We start from the raw sequence: 21,763 nt of genomic DNA on the forward strand, positions 1-21,763 counted from the left end.
GTATAAACGACGTGTGAACGTTTCTACAACTAATACTATGGACAGCGTATATCCCAATATTCGTTAAGGCGTATACTGTAAAAGTATGTCATGTTATCCTAGCTTCAGGTTAGACTTACACTGCATACAGAACTATTCCTGTACAGTGTAAGTCTAACTGCCTGTAAGTATGTAAGTCTACTCACTCGATTAAAGGAATACTCACCTAACACACACACTCCACTCATAATTATCAAGCAAACCGAATGAATTTTAACGTATTCGGTTTGCAATGGTATATGCTAGAAATCTATAGTGCCACCAATTTTTCTGACCCGGTGGCAAAAACTGGAAGTAACTACGCGGCGGTCGTTATTTTCCAAATCATTATACTAACAGGACAACAACAGCAATACCTAGCTTTTCCATCATTCATTGCTTTTCCAGCTATAGTTTTCCCCACCACTACAATATGGGTATCTTCCAGCTTCCTTTTTCCCTACAACCTACAATATGGGTATCTTGTCAAAATTTAATAGGCCTCTTCTAGACCAGCGAGTTCCACCATAGACTGCATCATGGCTTACCATCAGGCGTGATTGCAGCTAAGCGCTTGCTTATTATACAAAATATTTAAAAAAAACTTTCAACGAACCAGATAAGTTTGTGATACTATACGCTGTGTGATAACTGTGGCTATTCGATTTTATATGAACGAAGCCCTACCGTGTAAACACCTGGCTGATTGTATGCTTAAAATCAAACCGCAAACCGTTAAGCAAATAAAGCTTAAGAAGGTTAACCAATGATGTTTCAAATTGTAGAATGTTAGAGAATTCGTAACCATTTTTGTGTGACTGAATGGTTTGCATTCAAGAAGGCGCCTGTGCGTCTATATAACTAATCCTCCGTGTACGTGCGATGTGGATAGGGTTGCCAGACGTCCATATAAAGCCGGATGTAGTTTACTTTTTAGATGCGTGGTTCGATGTCTGACTTTTGTTATATTTAAGCCAAATATATAAATCTAAAATATGTATTTATATATTTATTGTAGCGCTATTCTATGAAGATGTTGTTATAACTTGACAGTGACACTGTCAAATTACAAGAACATCGTGAATCTTGAAATAGAATGAAATCTTTGTCTATCTGTCTTAACATGATGGTAGAGTAAGATTTGAAACTGACACTATCGATTTATAAAAAAAAAAACGTCGTTAATGTATACATGACATTAGCGCTATTTAGTTTTTACACGCTTTATATTAGCTTCACTTGTAACTATGTATGTAAGAAAATCTTGGAATCTTAATTTGACCCACTTCCCGGTCGTCGATTAGGATGAAATTTTGCACACGCTCTGAGCTCTGATGACAATATTTGACTAGTTAAGAAACGTCATTACAAATCCAATATGGCAGCCTCCCCAAGCTTGTAACTATGTATGTAAAAAAAATTCAAGAGTTCAGTGGCTTCATATTTTAAAAAGTCAAAGTCAAAAAGTCAAAATTCATTTATTTCAATTAGGCTTAGTTTACAAGCACTTTTGAACACTCAAGATTATGTCATAATTTAATTTAATTTAATGGTGGTAATAATAGTCGAAAACTTAAAACTAAAGTTACGAGGGTTCCAAACGCGCCTTGGTCCGAGAAGAGCCCACTACAAACTCTGTAAAGATTTTTTTTTTTGTTTACCACCATTTTGCAAACTTATTTAAAACTAAGGACACAGTCGGGAGAGCACCAACACCTCAGCACTCCAACTGTCAACCTCACCTGCCCGCGGTGCCTTCTGCTAATTTACAAACGAGGCTCTGACGACCGGCAACTGGCGGTATAGCCGTTCTAAACCAGACTGAGGTAAATATTACAGGCAGATGTCGGGCAGCAGCGACACTTGTGCAATCAGTCTGGCACTGCGATGACCAACCCGCCTGCCCAGCGTGGTCATTATGGGCAACTCTTCCTATGAGAAGCGCCAACACACGAAGGCCCCCAGTTCCCGGTCGCCCTGCTATTCCCGACTACGGTAGCGGTCGTGGTCACGGCGGGGCAGGGGGTGCTAAGAATCCCCGGGCGATGGGGAGCTACCATCTCAAGCGACTATTTTTGGCTACGTATAATACCAGGACACTGAGAACAGACGAATGAGTGTGTCTTGCCTGTTATGACGTATGGAGCGGAAACGTGGACACTGACTATTGGCCTTATCCACAAATTTAAAGTCGCTCAGCGAGCTATGGAAAGGGCTATGTTAGGAGTCTCTCTGAAGGATAAAATCCGGAACGAGGAAATCCGTAGGAGAACGAAAATAATTGATGTAGCCCAAAGAATTAGCAAACTGAAGTGGCAGTGGGCGGGCCATATCTGTCGTAGAACAGATGGCCGCTGGGGCAGACGTATTCTGGAGTGGAGACCGCGTACTAGCAAACGCAGTGTAGGACGCCCTCCAGCTAGATGGTCCGACGACATCAAGAAGGTAGTGGGAAGTGGCTGGATGAGGAAGGCGGAGGATCGTGTGTGGTGGCGCGCTCTCGGAAAGGCCTATGTCCAGCAGTGGACGAATACAGGCTGTTGATGATGATGATGACACAGTCGTATATTACAGTTTAACGCCAAGCTTTTTTATTATTAATATAATCAAAAACTTTAAAGGAACTGAGTTAGCGAATAGCCGACCAAAGCTACTCCTACGTTTTTAAAAGTATAGTCAATCTATCCAGTGAAATCCGTTTACTGATTCTAGCTATGAGCATGATCACATCGAGCAATGTCCGTTACATTGATTGCTAATATGGATAGTCTTTAATTTTGATTGTGTGCCTCCAGTGATGTCGTGACACGGTTACATTCACGAGATCTGCCGCCGCCGTAATAACCGTAATTGATTTGGTTCAGCTGGTGAACTCGTTTGCACTTTTATTTTGCCTATTAGCCAAATGGAACTTCCATGGTGTGGGTGTGGTTGCTTTAATTAATTATGATTTCTGTAGTAGATTAGTCTGTTTGGTGTATATTTTTTTTTAATTTTGTTTTTTAAACATATTTTTTTTGTTTTCAAATTAATAGTCCTTGGGCCCAGTAACAAACATTTTTCATGACCTTACTGCTTAAATTATGTATGTAACATTCATGGTGAGACGAAAAGAACGATTGGCGATCCATGGAGGAGTGATTTCATTTCAAGCCATCTTCTAGACATTGGACCGTCCGATAACACATACCATATTAGAATCATATAACCCCCTAAAAACCTTTTGGAGGGGCAATTAATTGTTTTTAAATATTTTATGAGATTGTATTTTTTTTTTTATTTCATAAACAAACCAACTACCATACTTATAACATGTTATTTTAGGATCTCTTATCAATACCAACAGACGAATTCTGAATAAAAAATATTTTTATTTAGATTATTTCTTAGATTCATCATTAACAACCCATATTCGACTCACTGATGAACAAGTCTCCTCTCTGAATGAGAGGGCTTAGGCCTTCCACCACGCTGACCAAATAATGCGAATTGGCAGACTTCACATACGTAGAGTATTAAGATAATTCTCAGGTATGCGCATTTCCTCACAATGTTTTTCCTTTCTTAGATTAATTGATTTAATTGAATTAGACGTCCGTGGAGTTTTCAAAGCGTAAGGGTGCTTTTCCATTAGAGATGTGCTACGCTACGTTGCTATGGATGCGTTTGATATCCACCAATCATATTCATTGGTGCTTATAGCTTAGTACTAGTGGAAACTGATTCAACTAAGATATGTTTTTTATATAGATGCGTGCTATAGATGCGAGCTATGGACGCCTGCTATCGATACATCGCATACTCGTAGCTCATATAGAACTATTTCCGATAATCAAAATCGCACGAAATTGAAGTAACAATTGTAATCTCTTTGATAACAAAATCCAGCTTATCCTTATCTAATTGGCGAACGGTGTAACGCACAAACAAACAGATGTGCCGTAATTGCTTATCTGAGTCGGTGAGTCAGGCACGAAGGGCACCTGCGCACGTAAACACGTTACGTTGGAGAGTTCCCTTGGTGCCGTTTGTTATTGTTGTTGTGCCGAAACTGCGCAAAATGGAAAAGTTTTTTTTTTTTATGTTTTTTAAAGCTTGACTGTGATTGCACCTGATGTTGCGATATACTCCTGACTGGTTTACACGAAATTGTAACAGGACGCATACCAGATCAGAAATAACGTATTAAATAAAAGGTACCTACTTACATATTAAATACCCAAACAGGATATCGAATCCAAGACGTCTCCGTTGTAAACATCTTCATCTGTTTTGTTTAATAATTTGCTCCCGAATGAATTGTATATTTTTGGGCCACGGCGTCTAATTTTATTTTTGAACCAACGGTGAAAGATTAGGCGCAGGACCGACGACTTTACGTGCTCTTCGAGGCACGGGTGTGTCCCAACACCGCCGACTACCCAACTCCAGGCTGCTATTAAGATTTTTCTTGTTACAAAAATCCCAGTAAAGTTTTTTATGTGGGCTTCGAACCCTGGACCGCATTGTCCGTAGCTGAACCCATTAATCACGGGACAAATGAGGCGTTTTGTTTCATATTAGGTATCATTTACCTATAGTTATCATATCAGCCAAGGGACGTCCACTGCATGACATAGGCCTTTTGAAGGCACTTCCAAACATCACGATCCTGAGTCGCCTAAATCCAGCGATTTCCTTGATATCGTCAGTCCAAAAGGTGGGAAGTCGACCACTACGAGTTCTAGTGTGGAGTCGCCTTACCAGCACCTTGGGACCCCAATGTCCATTTCACCACCTTGCCATTTCAGCTATGTGACTCGTTGAGCTATGTCAGTGACTTTAGTTCGTCTGCGGATCTCCGCATTATATGTATATCTAACGACAAATTTATGCTTGACCACGATTTCAAGTCGGGTTAAGTGTCGCTCGCTAGTCTTGTGTTTATTCAACATACAGTAAATTGTGGTAACGGTGGCACAGGTCACCACATTTCCGCAAAAGTCATCATGAAAGACAAAATGCCCGAAAAATTAAAAAAAAAAGTGTTTTCTTTATGTTACTTAGTATTTGATCAAGGTCCTCATTCATAGTCGCTAAAACAGAACATAAAGCAAACAGCATTTCTTACATCCGTGGTCGCTAACTCCCTTTCTGAACAATGATTAATAACTTCTTGTAGATAAGTCTCACCTGCTATGTCTTAAATTGGATTAAGATAACATCGGTCTTTAATTGTAATTCCAAGTCAGTAGCGCTTTGAACCTCCACAGAGTTAAAGCCCCATCAAAAGTTCCGTAGTTTAGGAAGAAATAGTGCACAATATTCCCAAATACAAAGTATTTCAAGCATTTACCAAAAACGCGACAATATAGATATTCCTTTATATGGTTGGTAGATCTATCGTTTAGTGCCAAAGATAAATCTCTGTTCCATGTGGGATGGGAATTGAATAAAACGCAATAGTGCGGTGCCAACGACCTATGCGCCATAACTGGGACACGACCGATTTTTTCAGCGAACCATTTCGCGTAAATTATTTAGTAAACAAGTTGGGCTTGATGATGTGAACAAATTTAAATACGTACCCTCTTAAAACGCTTATTTAATTACTAGCTTTAAAAATTGATTACAGTTGAAATTTTAGTTGACAAAATTATAGTTTTTTAGAAATAGAAATCTGGCAGTAAATATGAAATCGCAAGATTGATTTTTCTCAAGAAAAAACGTATTGTTGTTGTTCCACATTGTCATATAAAACGTGGCACAATCAGTGTCACGACCATTCCCATGGCATTGTTTTCAAAACGCCTTCCAAATTCTTTCGTATTCGGCTTCGAGATGGTTGACATTAAAAACCCTAGACTACGCGCGAGACATTTACACGACGGTAACACCACGCTGCCGTTACACTGGAACCGAGCTAAATTGAATCTTACGTGATTAGCATAAAGGATTTCGCGAGCGCGTATTTATCATTGTGCTGACAGACGTTGCAGTGGCGCTTCGCGTTGGCAAAGTGCCCGGAGCGAGCGATCTTAGACCTCCCGTCCCAGCCGCGGCCACCCACGGCTCCATCGCGCGCAGCCTCCCCATTACTACTTCAACTAATGCATGGGAACAATATCCCGCTGTTGACCCAGCGATGTATTATTCCAAGGCACTGCCAACGAGTGGGCAAACACAAAGAGCGTAGATATGCACCGTGTCACCACTGCGCCGTGCAATCTGCGAGTATCTCGGCTGCGTTTCGAGAGAGATTTATGCTATGCAATAATTCTTGCAAATAAATGATTATTATTATTATTATTATTATTATTATTATGCGACGTCATGTGACTATTTACACGTACGACTTTGCATATCGGTTCATCTTTTACAACAATTTACTATTCAGCATACAGTGAGAGCCGTGATAGCCCAGTGGATATGACCTCTGCCTCCTGAAGCATACAGCTCACATATCGTGATACCTTTGTCCCTGATTGCGGAGGGTGCGGTTTCGAATCTGGTCTGGGGCATGCACTACCAACTTTTCAGAGCCGTGATAGTCCAGTGGATATGTCCTCTGCCTCCAATTCCGGAGGGCGTAGGTTCGGATCCGGTCCGCGGAGCATGCACCTCTAACTTTTCAATTATGTGCATTTTAAGAAATTGAATATGTCTCAAACGGTGAAGGAAAACATCGTGAGGAAACTTGCATACCAGAGAATTTTCTTAATTTTCTGCGTGTGTGAAGTCTGCCAGTCCGCATTGGGCCAGCGTGGTGGACTATTGGCCTAACCCCTCATTCTGAGAGGAGATTAGAGCTCAGCAGTGAGCCGAATATGGGTTGATAACGATAGCTCTCATAAATTTTTCCCAACAAAATGTACTCGTATAGTACAAATAGTTGAAGTGTTTATGTGATAGGAAAACATTTGGCAAGTTCATCTCCTCTGGGGTTTACGTGCTTACATAGACTAGTTTATGACTGTTCAAAGGAATAATAAATCTTATCCTTTTAGGTAATATTTTCTGACTCCCTAGAGACTGTTTTCAAGTTTTGCTGTAGTTTAATAATAAGTTTTTGAGAATTGTAGGATGATGTCCGTCTGTCTGTCACTTTTGATTTGTAGTTATCTACAGTCTCAATGTTGCAATCTTTATCATCATTATTATTATCAACATATTCGGCTCACTACTAAACACGAGTCTCCTCTCAGAATGAGAGGGGTTAGGCCAATAGTCCACCACGCTGGCCTAATGCGGATTGGCAGACTCTCACACTCGTAGAGAATTAATAAAGTTCTCAGGTATGCAGGTTTCCTCAAGATGATTTCCTTCACCGTTTGAGACACGTGATATTTATTTTTTTTAAATGCGCATAACTGAAAACTGAACCTACACCCTCCGGAATTGGAGGCAGAGGTCATATCCACTGGGCTATCACGGCTTCTTGTTGCAATACTCAGTAAGTACTATTTATCCGCCTCTGCAGCAGGAACCGCAAACGATATGTCACCGGTATACATTATGTTGTGTACTAATATCTATGAGGCTATGAGTGCATTACATACTCGTCCGTACATTTTTAATTTGCACTGCGGTAGGTGTAGCTGAAAATTGCTCCGTAAATACTGCAGTCTTTCATTTTTTATCTGAACCACATCTATGTAAGATTATAATTACTAAATCTTTAAATAGGGGTTGTAATTATAGACGAAGAGCCCGTGAACCCCAGAGTTTCGTCATTTTAGAAAAGCTGACAGTTTGCCGAGGAAAACATGAAAAAATTACATTTTATATTTAGACGGTTGAGGGTCGGAATCCTTAAAACCATGAAAAAATGAAAAAATTACATTTTATATTTAGACGGTTGAGGGTCGGAATCCTTAAAACCTGCTACCACCCATAGCCACCACGGTCTTCCAAACTCTATAATTGGCTACCGTACTTACTTATGTAGGAGCATGAGCTGACACACTTTCAGCTTTTATAAAATTATGAAGGTCTGGGGTTTACCGGCTCTTAGTTTATTACATGTCATTAGTATTTCCAGAAAGTCTTTTCAGCCCTGCTTCTCGTGACATAGTTTTCATTGTAACCTATTGTCTATAAAGAAGTGATTTAAATCGTGCAAATCTTGATTTAGTTGCAAAAAATAAATGCAAATATTTCTTATAAAGCGAACACGAATGTTGACCATTGTTATAAAACTCCAGATAAACAGTCATGTGAGATAAGACGCGCTTATCGTTAGCATTGGCCATTGAGGCAGGTCGTTCCGCGGCCTACGTGGAGGTAAAACTTCAAGGCCGCTACGCTGGCACCGACCAATCGACCCGCTGTCGAAAATGACACATCATTCTGTTACTTTTACTGTTAGTAGTGATCGCCTGCGGGTCGAATATCGACCATAATTCATTTAAAATTAAGTTTGAAGTATATTAAGGTTCTAATGTAATTGTAATGTCAGACTAAAATAGACCGATCGAGTTGTAACTAAGTTATTTTCACCTGGCATTTTAGAAAGAAAGAAAGAAAGAAAAAAGTTTTATTAGTGAATTATGCCACACAACACAATTTGTTCTTTAACAATATCCTGCGACGTGTGGCACAACCCAGTAAACGGATCCAACTCAGCATATGGCTACATACTCTTTAAATAAAAAGAGCATGCAGCGCTGGTTTTCAGTTGGAACCGATAACCAATAATTCACATATATATCTAGAGTGAAAAATAATTACGTATGTTTTCATGATCTAGTTTGTCATCGTCTTGATAACAAAGGTTTCCTAAGCTGTTGAACTTTTAGATGTCAGTGGTGATCTGCAAATACAGACAATCCGACCGACCAGTTTGGTCGCATATGCCACTTCTATTACCACCACATGACCCGTTCTAATTAAGTTCATCAAGACTAAAGGATTTTCCTTGTCGCGTAATCAAAAAATTGCGGTGTCATTCAACATACGAGTAGAATCACAGAAAACATATTAGAATCTAGGCACAGAGGTGTAGTTAGGTAGACGTCCCTCGTTATCACTGGTGTAATTCTGGATCCTGAGGGAATACGGGGTTAACAAATAGCTTAGGTTACTCACAAATAACGTGGCTTTCTATTGGTAAAAGAATTTTCAAAATCGATTCAGTAGATCCATAGATACAACCTCACAAACTTTACCTCTTTATAATATTAGTGTACAAAACAAGACAACTTTGTAAAATAAATAAAAGTTTTTAGATAAAAAAACGAATATTAAATCAAAGTTTATTTCAAGGCTTACCTTAAACAAGCACTTTAGAAGTCATGATTATTATAGTACCATAATATAATATTACAGTATGCCACGTATAGCATAACAAATAACACATAATGCATGCCGCTGATGACTCTCATGTTCACAGTAGATGAACGCCGCGGAACTGAAACGGTTGAGGCTTTTAACACCCCCGTCTTTGCTCATAATTGCGTTGTTCAGACGGGCTCGCGAGCTTGATAGCTTTGAAACTCGGGCTACAAAGTGTGCTTGTCACTACTATACCTCACCTAATTACCAGAGTATAACCATTCATTGGCTTCATCCATTGCATTAGTTTCACTTAGAAGTGTCAGCGAATATCTTTATCATTATGTTTTAATAGCCTTAGCAAGGTATCTTTTCTCTTCTATGAGGGAGGGTAATTTGGAGCTTAGACTGCTCAACGTCTCTCTTAAGACTCTGGAACTATCATTGTCAGATCATTATCATCAATATAAGCCGATGGAACTTCACTGCTGGACATAGACCTCCTAAAGGGACACCCAAAACAAATTGTCAGATGTTAAGAGACAGTATGATGGTCGCGATCAATGACTATTAAATATTTGTGCTCTGTGTAACAGTATAATGTATCTTTTTGGGGCTAATACTAAGAATCTCTTATAATACATAGCCGAACAGTTTATTTTCATAGCCCAGAAGCCGTAGAAAGTTACCTATGAAATTCTTTGCAAGTATATAAAAAAAAATCAAAAATTCAAAATTCATTTATTTTAATTAGGCTTACTTTACAAGCACTTTTGAAAGGTCAAGATTATGTCATAATTTAATTTAATCTAATGGTGGTAATAAAGGTCGAAAACTTAAAATTAAAGTTACGAGGGTTCCAAACGCGTCTTGGTCCGATAAGAGCCCACAACAAACTTAGCCAAGGTTTTTTTTGTTTACCACCATTTTACAAACTTATTTATTAAGCTATGATGAGCTTTAAGATGTACCGATATTAGTCAACATCACACTTTAGATTCACATTAGATTCCTGCGAAATGTTTTCGTCCTTGACTATTGTTTAAATAACACTCATTTTCTTGGTAGCAGTAGGTTAATTCGTCACGATTCGCGCGCTATAATTAATTATATAAATAAATTAATTTCCTCAATTTTAACGTTTATTATTTAAAAAGGATACAATCAAATATTCTCGTGTTGTTATCATCATCATCATCATCATAACAGCCGATGGACGTCCACTGCAGGACATAGGCCTTTTGTAGAGACTTCCATACATCACGATACTGAGCCGCCTGCATCCAGCGAATCCCTGCGACTCGCTCGATGTCGTCAGTCCACCTGGTGTGGGGTCTACCAACACTGCGCTTTATAGTGCGAGGTCGCCATTCCAGCACCTTGGGACCCCAACGTCCACCGGCTCTTCGAACTATGTTCGTGTGGTTAATGTTTCGATAATGATATGATATTGATCAAAACAAAGCACCCAAACAAGGAGCGCTTATTGAGTAGTCTTATCAAAGCATAAAAGAGAACACGTGGTCCGTAATTATAGTGAGTGAGTCACGGATGCGCCCGCGCACGGCGCGCGACCCGCATCGGCTCATTGCGACGAGACTCGTCGCAATCGTCGTTCGGCAACTTCATTCGTAATACTCCCGATGGTCCGCACGGGCCGGGGGGCGTGTAGCGATGAATGAAAGACCCACGACTGATGCACCTCACTTCCCCGCACGCACGATTTCACACCCGCGCAGTATTTCCCCCGGCGCCCGCATATCATGGGAGTGTCATCAACGAACTTGCCAGACTATACTTTCGAACTCATTTCGAGTTTTAGCCGTGTTTCATAATAATTAATATGAATACTTAATACTCACGATACTTCTCGGTCCAAGGCGCATTTGGAACCCTCGTAACTTTAATTTTAAGTTTTCGACCAGTTATTATCACTATTATCTAATAACATTATTACTCTTACTATTATACTTACTCTCTAATCTAATGACGTTTCGAAAGTGCTTGTAAGCTAAGCCTAATTGAAATAAATTAACTTTGAGTTTGTTAGTTTAAATTCTTAAATTCTAAAATCGTCATGTTAATTTTACAGTTTACTCGATAGCTTTACAGTTTACTAAAGTTAAAGTTAACTCAATAAAGTCACTGTTTACTCGGTAAGGATTTCGATCGCATCGATCTTTGTACTAATGGTCCGGTTGGTCTAATTCGGCTCCCTGAAACACACCCTTAAGAGCATTAACTAATTGCATTAATAACAATGACTCGAACGACTCGATGCGTTTTCATATTCAATTAGTACTAATTAAACTTGTGGCTTCGTATAATTTGTGATGTATTTTAATTGCTCTACATAAAGCTTTGACTAAACCACCAAAGCTAAAATGTTATTGTTATACGAGTGTTAGCTAATATATCTTTTTTTTTTATCTTGGTTCAAAAAATACAGAACATGCTCGCTTCTTAAAAATTCCGAAAGTGCTCGCAATCATTGTTTTTATACTAGCGTACGCCCACGACTTCGTACGCCTTTAGACCTCTTGAATACGACCCTGTCGCAATATCCGTTGTTAGTGAACGTCTACTGACTATAAACTACCTCCCTGCCAAAATTCATCTTTCTACGTCAAGCAGTTTTCGAGATTTCGTGATCAATAACCTCTAAATATTACGATTATATTTTTCGCAATTTTTGTTCTTCAGTCACATCGTGTTATAGTAATCCACCTTTGATAGAAACAAACTGTACTAGTAATAGCCTCAATAACTCAACGGTAAGAGCGGTCGGACTCATCACCGAGGGGTGGTGGTTCGATCACCGCCCCGTTGGTCTATTGTCGTACCCACTCCTAGTACAGTCTTTCCCGACAAGTTGGAGGCGAATGGGAATATTGGTCATATTATAAAAAAAATAGGGCAAATAATCTTTTAAAAAACAAAAATTACACGTTTTGTACTATGAATATAATACGTTGTGTACAACGAATAAAATATGTTTGTTTAGACTTATATTTGAATTTTGAAACTTACATGGTTGAGTACGATGACTTTGAATTGGCTCAGATTTTATTAAAACCACTAGATACGTTTCAGTTCGAATCCAGAACATTTTCAGGAGATGCAGACACCGAGTAGAGTCGCTTGGTTATGTCTATTTTTCTTGGAGAAAAGCAGAATAGATTAATAAAGCCTGCTTCTATTGAATTTTTGGACACACCAATTTTTAGATAAAGGCGCGTTTATATCTGAGGTCGTTGGTTATAATACGGCTTGTATTGTGAGCGTGGTAACCCGAGCCCTGCATAGACGTCACGAGTGTCACAATCGTCCTTTATTGCCCGCCCAGCCCGTTTGCGACACTAGGGGCCCGCCCACGACTTCGCCCGTATGCCTATTACAACAATATACTAGTATACCTACCTAATTGTAACATTTGCATGACATTTTGTTTGCGTGGGCTTATGTTTTTCGCCAATCCCGTAGTGATTCTATTTCGGGACATCAATCTTCTAGATGCGACCTATAATGGCAAATTTCTTTAAGATCGATTAGGTGCATGCATTGGTAACAGATACAATTTAAATTTGAGAGTAAGTAAGCTCTTAAAAATTTTCTTTATTGAGCTAAGGTTCCATGGTTTGATCCCTACTGTTGAAATCACTCCTAGAACGGTAGGAGACACAAACAACTATGCCCCAATACATTTCATTTGAAAATAAATGTTTTCTCAAATGCATAATAATATTTACGCGATACTAAAATACAAACAAACCTTTTTTTAATTTTGTCTGTATGTCTGTTTCTCCAGGTAGTCTCTGAAACGACTGAACCAATATTATTCGGACTTGCACTGGAAGATAGAGGTTATTGAGCACCATATAGGCTACTTTTATCCATGAAATGGATTTTTTTATAAAAAATGGTTCCCACGAAATTTGTGCAAAACTGGTTTCACGCAAATACTAACATTATAAAGCTGATGAGATTGTTTGTTTGTTTGGTTGAACGCGCTAATCTCAGGAACTACAGGTCCGATTTGAAAAATTCTTTCAGTGTTAGATAGCCCATTTATCGAGGAAGGCTATAGGTATTCCTACGGGAACGGGAACCACTCGGGTGAAACAGCGCGGCGTCTACTAGATAAAATATAAATATAAACGACAAGTGTCTTCTAAAAAAACATGTGCCTTTTTTTTATTCTTTACAAGCTAGCCCTTGACTACAATCTCACCTGATGGTAAGTGATGATTCAGTCTAAGATGGAAGCGAGCTAAGTTGTTAGGAGGAGGATGAAAATCCACACCCGCTTCGGTTTCCACACGGCATCGTGCCGGAACGCTAAATCGCTTGGCGGTCTTTGCCGGTAGTGTGGCCGGCCGAAGCCTCCCACCAGCCAGATCTGGACTAATTAAGAAAATCTCAATCTGCCCAGCCGGGGATCGAACCCAGGATCTCCGTTTTGTAAATCCACCGCGCATACCACTACGCCACGGAGGCCGTGGTCTTAATACACAACGCCCACAAGTGAGTGTTAATTGCACATAACTTGGCAGAAAGGTTTATAATTAACTCTCGTCATCGTTGTGGATAAGTACACTTACTTGCAAAAATCTCGAGGAACCGGCAACGTCAACGGCCACTGCGCTATTCGAATTATTTTGGCACGAGAACAATGTCGTTAATATTGATACTATTTTTGTCGGGAATTCACGTGTACCTTATATCAATTGGGAAGATGCATTACATTACTGTCAAAGTACATTAATGATGTATTTTTTTTTAAATTTTGAATCATATTACATACTACACCGTTTGCACTTTTTGTTTATTGCTAATGTAATTTTTTTATAGGATTGTAAAATATAATACAGCCGACGTTATCAAGCCATATTCGGCTCACTGCTGAGCTCGAGTCTCCTTTCAGAATGAGCAGGGTTAGGCAAATAGTCCACCACGCTGGCCTAATACTGGATTCGCAGACTTTACACACGCAGATAATTTAAAAAAATCTCTGGTATAGGTTTCCTCACGATGTATTCCTTCACCGTTTGAGACACGTGATATTTTATTTCTTAAAATGCAGACAACTGAAAAGTTGGAGGTGCATGCCCCGGACTGGATTCGAACCCACACCCTCTAGAATCGGAGGCAGAGGTCATATCCACTGGGCTATCACGTATCCTATATAATACAGAAATATACTTCTATTTATTGTTCATTTTTCATAACTCGACATATCGATTTCCAAGATTATTATTTTTTATTGTAAATGTAAAAGATTTTCTATGAAGACCCTATCTTTTTTTATATTTTTTATAGTTCTTTGAGCGTAATTACTACTTTATTCATTATCACAGTTAGGTATCGTCGTATAGAATAAACATGGATTTTCTTTTTAGATAATTATTTGCTTTAAGTCGTTGCAATAAAAAGCAAGGAAATATCTAAAAAAATCCGATTTAAAATGATTCTAATTCTAATAAAGATCTTATCTGTTTATTTGAGAATTAATATTTTGCCTCTAACGGCCAGTTTCTTCATCGCAAGTAACAGTCAAAGTAAGGGCATAAATCAAAAGTGACGGTCTTATTCACTGAAAAATAAAGTCTTCTTTACTACTTATTACTTTTACTGTTACTTTAGCTTTACATGAAGAAACTGGCTGTAAGTCATGATTCAAATTATTAGTTTGTCATGCCATAAATTAATACAACATTGAAACTTTCGTAACACATATGACAACAGTTTAAGCCACTCCTAATTTAGTTTGGCAATGAACCTGAAATTCCCTGTAGGTGAACGAGAAATTGTAATTAATAAAAACCAAATGTCAAATCTATTTAGATATCTACGTCTAATGTTTGCAGTGTTACTGAGAATTCATGTTCTTAAAATATTATTCAAGGAGTGTACGGTTTTGCTCTATCAAAAATTTTTCCTGTTTTATTATTGTATGAGTGAACGTAAAATTATTCTTTCTATGATAATAAATATTAAGTAGCATTGTTTAAACTTAATGTAGGTGCTTTGAATAACTGACTAATTATTGTTAATGCATTATTGGTCCTAACATCTTTAAATTACTGAAACTATACATAAGTTACAAAAGCCATGATCCAAATCAATACCCCATCCTACTAATATTATGAACGCGAAAGTTTGTATGGTTCTTTGTTACTCTTTAACGCCGTAACTACTGAACCGTCTAGATTATTTGATATCAATTGGATTAGGTCAATGGGCGAACGAAGACACGGGCATCCGCTTGTCTATACATCTATACTAATATTATAAAGAGGAAAACTTTGTTTGTATGTTTGTTTGTTTGTTTGTTTGTTTGTTTGATTGTAATGAATAGGCTCAAAAACTACTGGACCGATTTTAAAAATTCTTTCACCATTCGAAAGCTACATTATCCACAAGTAACATAGGCTACATTTTATTTTGAAAAAAAAAATAGAGTTCCGTAAGATATTTGGGTTTTTCGGACACAAGGTGTAAAAAATCAACCAGAAAAGTAGGGTAGGGGTAGGTAGGAGTAGGGTAGGGGTAGGGGTAGGCTATGGGTAGGCTAGGGGTAGGATAGGGGTACTCGAAAGTTTACATCGAGCTTCGGCTAGTAAGAGATAAAGGTGATATTATAGGGGTAATCTCTAGATCTACTGAACTGATTCCCAATAGAAAGCTACGTTGTTTGTGAGTGTTCTAATATTATTCGGGTGTAACCGCAGGGAGTCTGCTAGTTTAGTTTAAATCATTACAATACAGTTGTAAAATAGTCAATAATAAAGTAAACTGTTGTTTACTTTCAGTGAACGCAGTCCCATTGAGCCCGAGCCGTTCATTGTGTGCAGATTGCATATAAACGTTTACTACTTCATTGTTAGGCGCACGATGGTTCCCCTGAATCGCTAATACCATTGTGCAAACACCATGATTGTCTGCCGTACGTGGTTTTGCTCCGTTGTATAACGGCGGCTTCCTTAAAAGGCGTGTCGTTTTAATTTTTGCTACGAGTCGCCCGTTTCACTTGTTGTCACTTTGAACTCGTCTGTTTTTAGGCCCATTCGCTAATTGGCGTTTTGGGTTCAACGAACTTGGATGCATAATTACGAAGTTTTTATTTTGGGTTGTTCGTACGGATTCCTCATAGAGTCCACGCAATGTAACGTAATGGCTTTGCTGTTGCACATGATGATAGGCGGTGTTACAATATTCAATAGTAGTTGGTTTATTTTTCGATTTACTACTTTATATTGTTCAATTGTGGAATTTTTAATTCATCTCCTGATAAAGCTCTGGTTCCAAAGCAGTGGCTGAAAATAAATGAATATTATATTAATGAAAACTAGCGGACACGGTCAAGCTTCGCTTTGACTTATGGTGCGCTTCTACCCTAGCTCTACTAAATCTTAGTAAAAACCATTGTCGTACTTAAAGGAATATTCTAAAAAAAAAATAATTAGCCAAATTAGTTTAGCCGTTCTCCAGATTTGCGCTTAGCAACACATTTCGTACAATCATTTTTATATTATATATATATATTACGTGTGTGAAGTCTGCTAATCCTCTGGACCAGCGTGGTGGACTATTAGCCAAACCCCTCTCATTCTGAGACTCGTGCTCAACAGTGAGCCGAATATGAGTTAATAATGATGATGATATTAAAATTATGTTATTAAAGAAGTACCTTAAGTACTGTACTATGTATACACTAGTAGTTATGAAATCATAAATCTCCTACTTCAATGCGAGAGCGTAATATTTCATGGTCTAGTACAAATAGCCGGAAAGCCTAGCGGCGATGCTTGAACTAGTTTCATGATGAACCATTGTAGTGTTGTTTTTTTTTTCAACTAAATTGCCACAGACGACGGCAATTTTCCATTTGACACCTTTTATTTCGTTTCTATTTTTTTCTCTAACATTTTTTCCAATTGTTGCATTTTTTCATTTATATGTATGTACGAAAAGATATTCAAAAGGAATTAATAAGGAAGGGGATTTTTTGTATGGTATTATGACTCTACCGAGCTCTACCGCCAAGCTTAAGCATACTGAAAATATTTAATAAGTCTGTCTATCTGTAAGCTCAGAAACTACTTTACGGATATTCATGCAGTTTTAACCAATGGATAGATTGATTCACGAGGAAGATTTAATAAACATCTTTGTGTAAATTTGTTGAATATAAAGAAAGAAGTCACAGGCGTCTGCTAGTTCATTGTAAATTAATTTTGTCATTTTCTGCCAAAAAGCTTTTCATCATAGATTTATATAGCTGTACCGACTATTGTCAACACTCCGAGTATGAAAGGTCGAATTGAGAAAGTTTTCCTTTTATCTGGAAAAAGCTAAAGCCCTACGTTGTCTTGTGACAAAGGGGCGGGTAACAGACAGCTGTCCCCATTCACACGGTGACGGGTTAGCGTGCTGTAAGAACTCTTACGTGTTTATTGGGACGAGATAAAGATTGTTCACTTTACGCATCGCCTACCCGCATTGATTCATCATTAACAGCCTATTTTGTTACGAACACTATCAGATTTTAATGATAATGAGCGAGACAGACGTTTTTGATCGTTCGTGTCCAAAACGGGGTAAGGTACATCACCGTCTTCTGACTTCCCAACCCCGGGCTAATCATGAAACTGAGAATTAGGTACTAGAAAGAAAAAAAAACTTAATACTGCACAGCCAGGACTTAACTTTGAATCTATATTACAGCCTTTCTTGATGAATACTGTTTACCAACAAATAAATTAGAAATGACGGTAGAAAACGCATGTCATTTCATAACTTATTTATTTTAAATTATGTATGGTTCGTTTAAAAAAAAATTATATAAAATACATTAACCATATCTAATTATTCTAAGCTTGTAAATCAAATTTATTTTTATTAATTTAAGACCAAGTTAATTATAGTTATTATTAGGTGTGAAATGACTAGTGATTTATATCCTCATTTTTAATTTGTTTGTTGGTAAACAATACTCATCAAGAAAGGTTAATATAGGTGGTCTCAACTTAACTGATTACCTATTTAATACTTTTAAATAGGTACTTATAATCATTTTAAAAGTATATTGTAATCCGTGTGTCAAAGTGAATGTATATTTTTCGATACTCATTTTTGATAGAAGTAATCATTGTTTAAAGAAAATCTAAAACGTTTATTCTTTATCCATAAGATACGCAAACCACTTAGCAAATAAATATGTATGTATTATGTATGGTTCATTGTTATTGTATTGCGTCTTTTTAAAAATAGAATAAAATTTGTCAACAGTGAATATCCAAAAATATACCTATTTTAGTCGACATTGTGAAGGTGCGGTTTGAGCGAATCAAACGGCCATGAACATTGTATGCTCCATTATGTTCTACTCAATTTGAAATGTGACTCATCGCAATCAATCGCGCGCTGTCTATGGCGGGGTGTTTCCTGCGCTGCCACAGCTTTACAATAGACAAGTAGAGCGTAGAGTGGACCATGACCTTCTTGTGGGGTGATCTATGCAGTCTCAGACCAATTACCTTCTATTTGGACTTGTATCGCACTCAAATTCACCAAAAAAACGTTATTTGAGGGGGACGAGGTAAACTCACACATCGAAAATATATAACCACCACTAAAATATATCCTGTGTTCTTACACTACACACAATTATAAATTTTGAATCGTAATACATACACTTGTAATTTTAATACAATTAAACGATTTATTATATATTATGTATAATAGATGCAGTTTGTATACATTTTGGCTGGTGGGAGGCTTTGGCCGTGGCTAATTGCCACCCTACCGATAAAGACGCACCGCTAAACGATTTAGCGTTCCGGTACTATGTCGTGTAGAAACCGAAAGAGAGACTTATCTTACTCCTAACAAGTTAGCCCGCTTCCATCTTAGATTGCCTCATCACTTACCATCAGGTGAGATTGTAGTTAATGGGCTAACTTGTAAAGAATAAAAAAGAGAACACATTTGATCATGATCATACAGAGGAGTAACATCTAGCGAGACAGGTCTAGGAGGTAATTGGTCTGAGCATGCAATAATCTTCCAAAATTTGACAGCATTATATTAGTGGTTAGTGTTCTTAATGCATTTAAAAAGATCGATACGAGTAGGGGCATTATTTTACTTGAATGTTGAAAAGGATGATTCTCCTCAATAAATATGAACATACTGAACGACTGTAAAATGTTGAAATTATAAATAGACATTGATCGGTTTGTTAATTTTTAATTACTTATGAATCTGATTAAATTTAATAACAAAATAATGTAACTATAATTTAACTCAATTTAACTACTCGTATCTACTTAGGTAAGGGATTTTAACCCTAATGTAGATATTTATTTTATATAGGTACTTACATTTATGAGTATGTACAATTGTACAATGTTTAAACGCTTACGTCAAAAAGAATATTTTTCAAGGTTCGACCAACATAACATTACTTACGTAGCAGATAAAATTATTGGCATTAACTAGTTTATTAGTTACAAGTACCCATAATAATACATCAAACAACCTAACAAATCACAGAGAATTACTCGTAACTTCACACACGCGAGCATGAAAAAATCCCTGTTTAAGTCCACACTTACGTCATGCAATTATCACTGTTCTTGTATCATTACTAGCTGACTCGGCAAACGTTGTTCTATACACACAAAAATAGTAAAATTACGATTGGGGGTGAAAAATAAACGTCTTATAGTTATACCTGCCAAATATACAAAAAGAACTATTAAAATCGGTCAAGCCAATTTGGAGACAAAAATCATGTCACTGTTTTATTATATACAAACTAACGAACGCTCGCGACTCGGTATGAAATCCTGTTTATCATAAATCCCGCAGGATCTGTGGATTTTTTCGGGATAAAAGTAACGTATGTTCTCCACTAAGCGCTCATTCGCACGAGAGTTTTTTTAACGGACGTTAAAAAAGCCTTCAAATATAGTATGAAGTTAAATGAAGGTCTATTTCCAACACCCAAAATTGCATCTATCGTAAATAATTTCAGTTGTTTAGCCGTGAAAGGTAAGAGACAGACAGACTTGCTTTCGTATATAATACATACATCAAACTCATATTCCAACAACCATCATTAACAACCCATACTCGGTTCACTGTTGAGCACGAGTCTCCTTTCAGACTGAGAGGGGTACGGCTTTAGTCCACCACGCTGGCCAAATGTGGATTAGCAAACATAACATACGTAGAGAATTAATTCTCAGGTACGCAGGTTTCCTCACGATGTTTTTCCTTCACCGTTTGGTTTGGGACACGTGATCTTTAATTTTTTTTATTCACATAACCGAAAAGTTAGAGGAGGTTGCCTATGACCGGATTCGAACCTACGCCCTCTGAATCGAAGGCAAAGGTTATATTCACTGGTTGTAATAACTAAAGGTTATTACATCTCACACTCAGACAATGCAATGAATGAAATAACTTAAATGCTTAGCATTCTATTAAAAATACATTTTTCTTTACGTAGATAGAATCGATGGCGACGGGAAGGTTTTATGCGCTCGAACTCCTCGAACTCGACTCGAATTTGCATTATGCGCTTAGTTACGAATTACGATGTCAATGCCATGCCATAAGTATTCAAGGCTACGCTGGTATTTGTTAAGTCGTGTTTTAAATATCTTCTGTTCTGTATAATATTTTACCCATACCTTCTGTTCTGTGTTAAATACACAGAACAGAAGGTATGGGTTACTTGTTCTTTTTGTTTAGCCTTACCATGTTCTTTTCCTCTATTACAAAATTAATTTTACTCTAAAACAAAGGTGATGAAACTACTTACATATTTTGCTAGCATTGTCACACGTTCTTTTACATCCTCGCTTTTTTGCGAAAAGAGTAACTACAGTAAGCTTATGATGCGCGCCACGATATATCTCGTGAAAATAAATATACTTATTGTCGACCAATAGCGGCAGAATAAAAAATATCGCTCACTATTCACGAGATGTGTCGTTGACGCATGCTCTAGGCCCGTTTTATTTTGTTCTTTTTTCATTTGTTTGTTTTCGGTTACGGGGGGGGGGGGACTCGGACTTACCACTAAAACCCCCTAGGGGGCCACCCTTGGTAGGCTCTGGGACCTCACACAAACTCGCCAGTCAATCAAATGCTACAGGCCTAGACTGCTTTAGGGTGTATATTACAGTTCGTTTCACTCTTGAAAGTTTGCCGCGATTTATGATAATAGTATTATGAACGTGGTACAGGCGACTGTCACCGCACTCATGCTATCTGAAAAACACTTTAGGAAAATATACTTTAAACTGAACATTCAATAAATTATGATCACTCCATTATGTTTTAGTTATTAAACTTTAGATAAGTGTAACTAACTGTCATTCTTCACAATCATAACGAAGTGTTTGTTTTCTGTGCAGCCGAACGAAGGAGCCGATAATCAGGTAGTCATTCCCTAACTATGTATTTTCTTGTTTACGTC

General features: G+C 37.8%; 1 protein-coding gene across 3 annotated transcripts in view; it reads left to right on the forward strand.

Moving 5' to 3' along the window:
- Positions 1-21,763, forward strand: part of LOC112049523 (uncharacterized) — a 63,333-nt gene that overhangs the window by 13,439 nt on the left and 28,131 nt on the right. For 2 of the 3 annotated variants that reach the window (XM_024087453.2, XM_024087455.2), the window contains exon 3: positions 21,702-21,725. The exons of the other annotated variant lie outside the window; for it this stretch is intronic. In XM_024087453.2, coding sequence (XP_023943221.2) covers positions 21,702-21,725 — 24 coding nt within the window. The remainder of the gene's footprint in view (positions 1-21,701; positions 21,726-21,763) is intronic. 3 annotated transcript variants of the gene reach the window in all.

The sequence above is a fragment of the Bicyclus anynana genome, chromosome 11 (genome assembly GCF_947172395.1).
Source record: "Bicyclus anynana chromosome 11, ilBicAnyn1.1, whole genome shotgun sequence".
NCBI classification, from domain to species: Eukaryota; Metazoa; Arthropoda; class Insecta; order Lepidoptera; family Nymphalidae; genus Bicyclus; species Bicyclus anynana.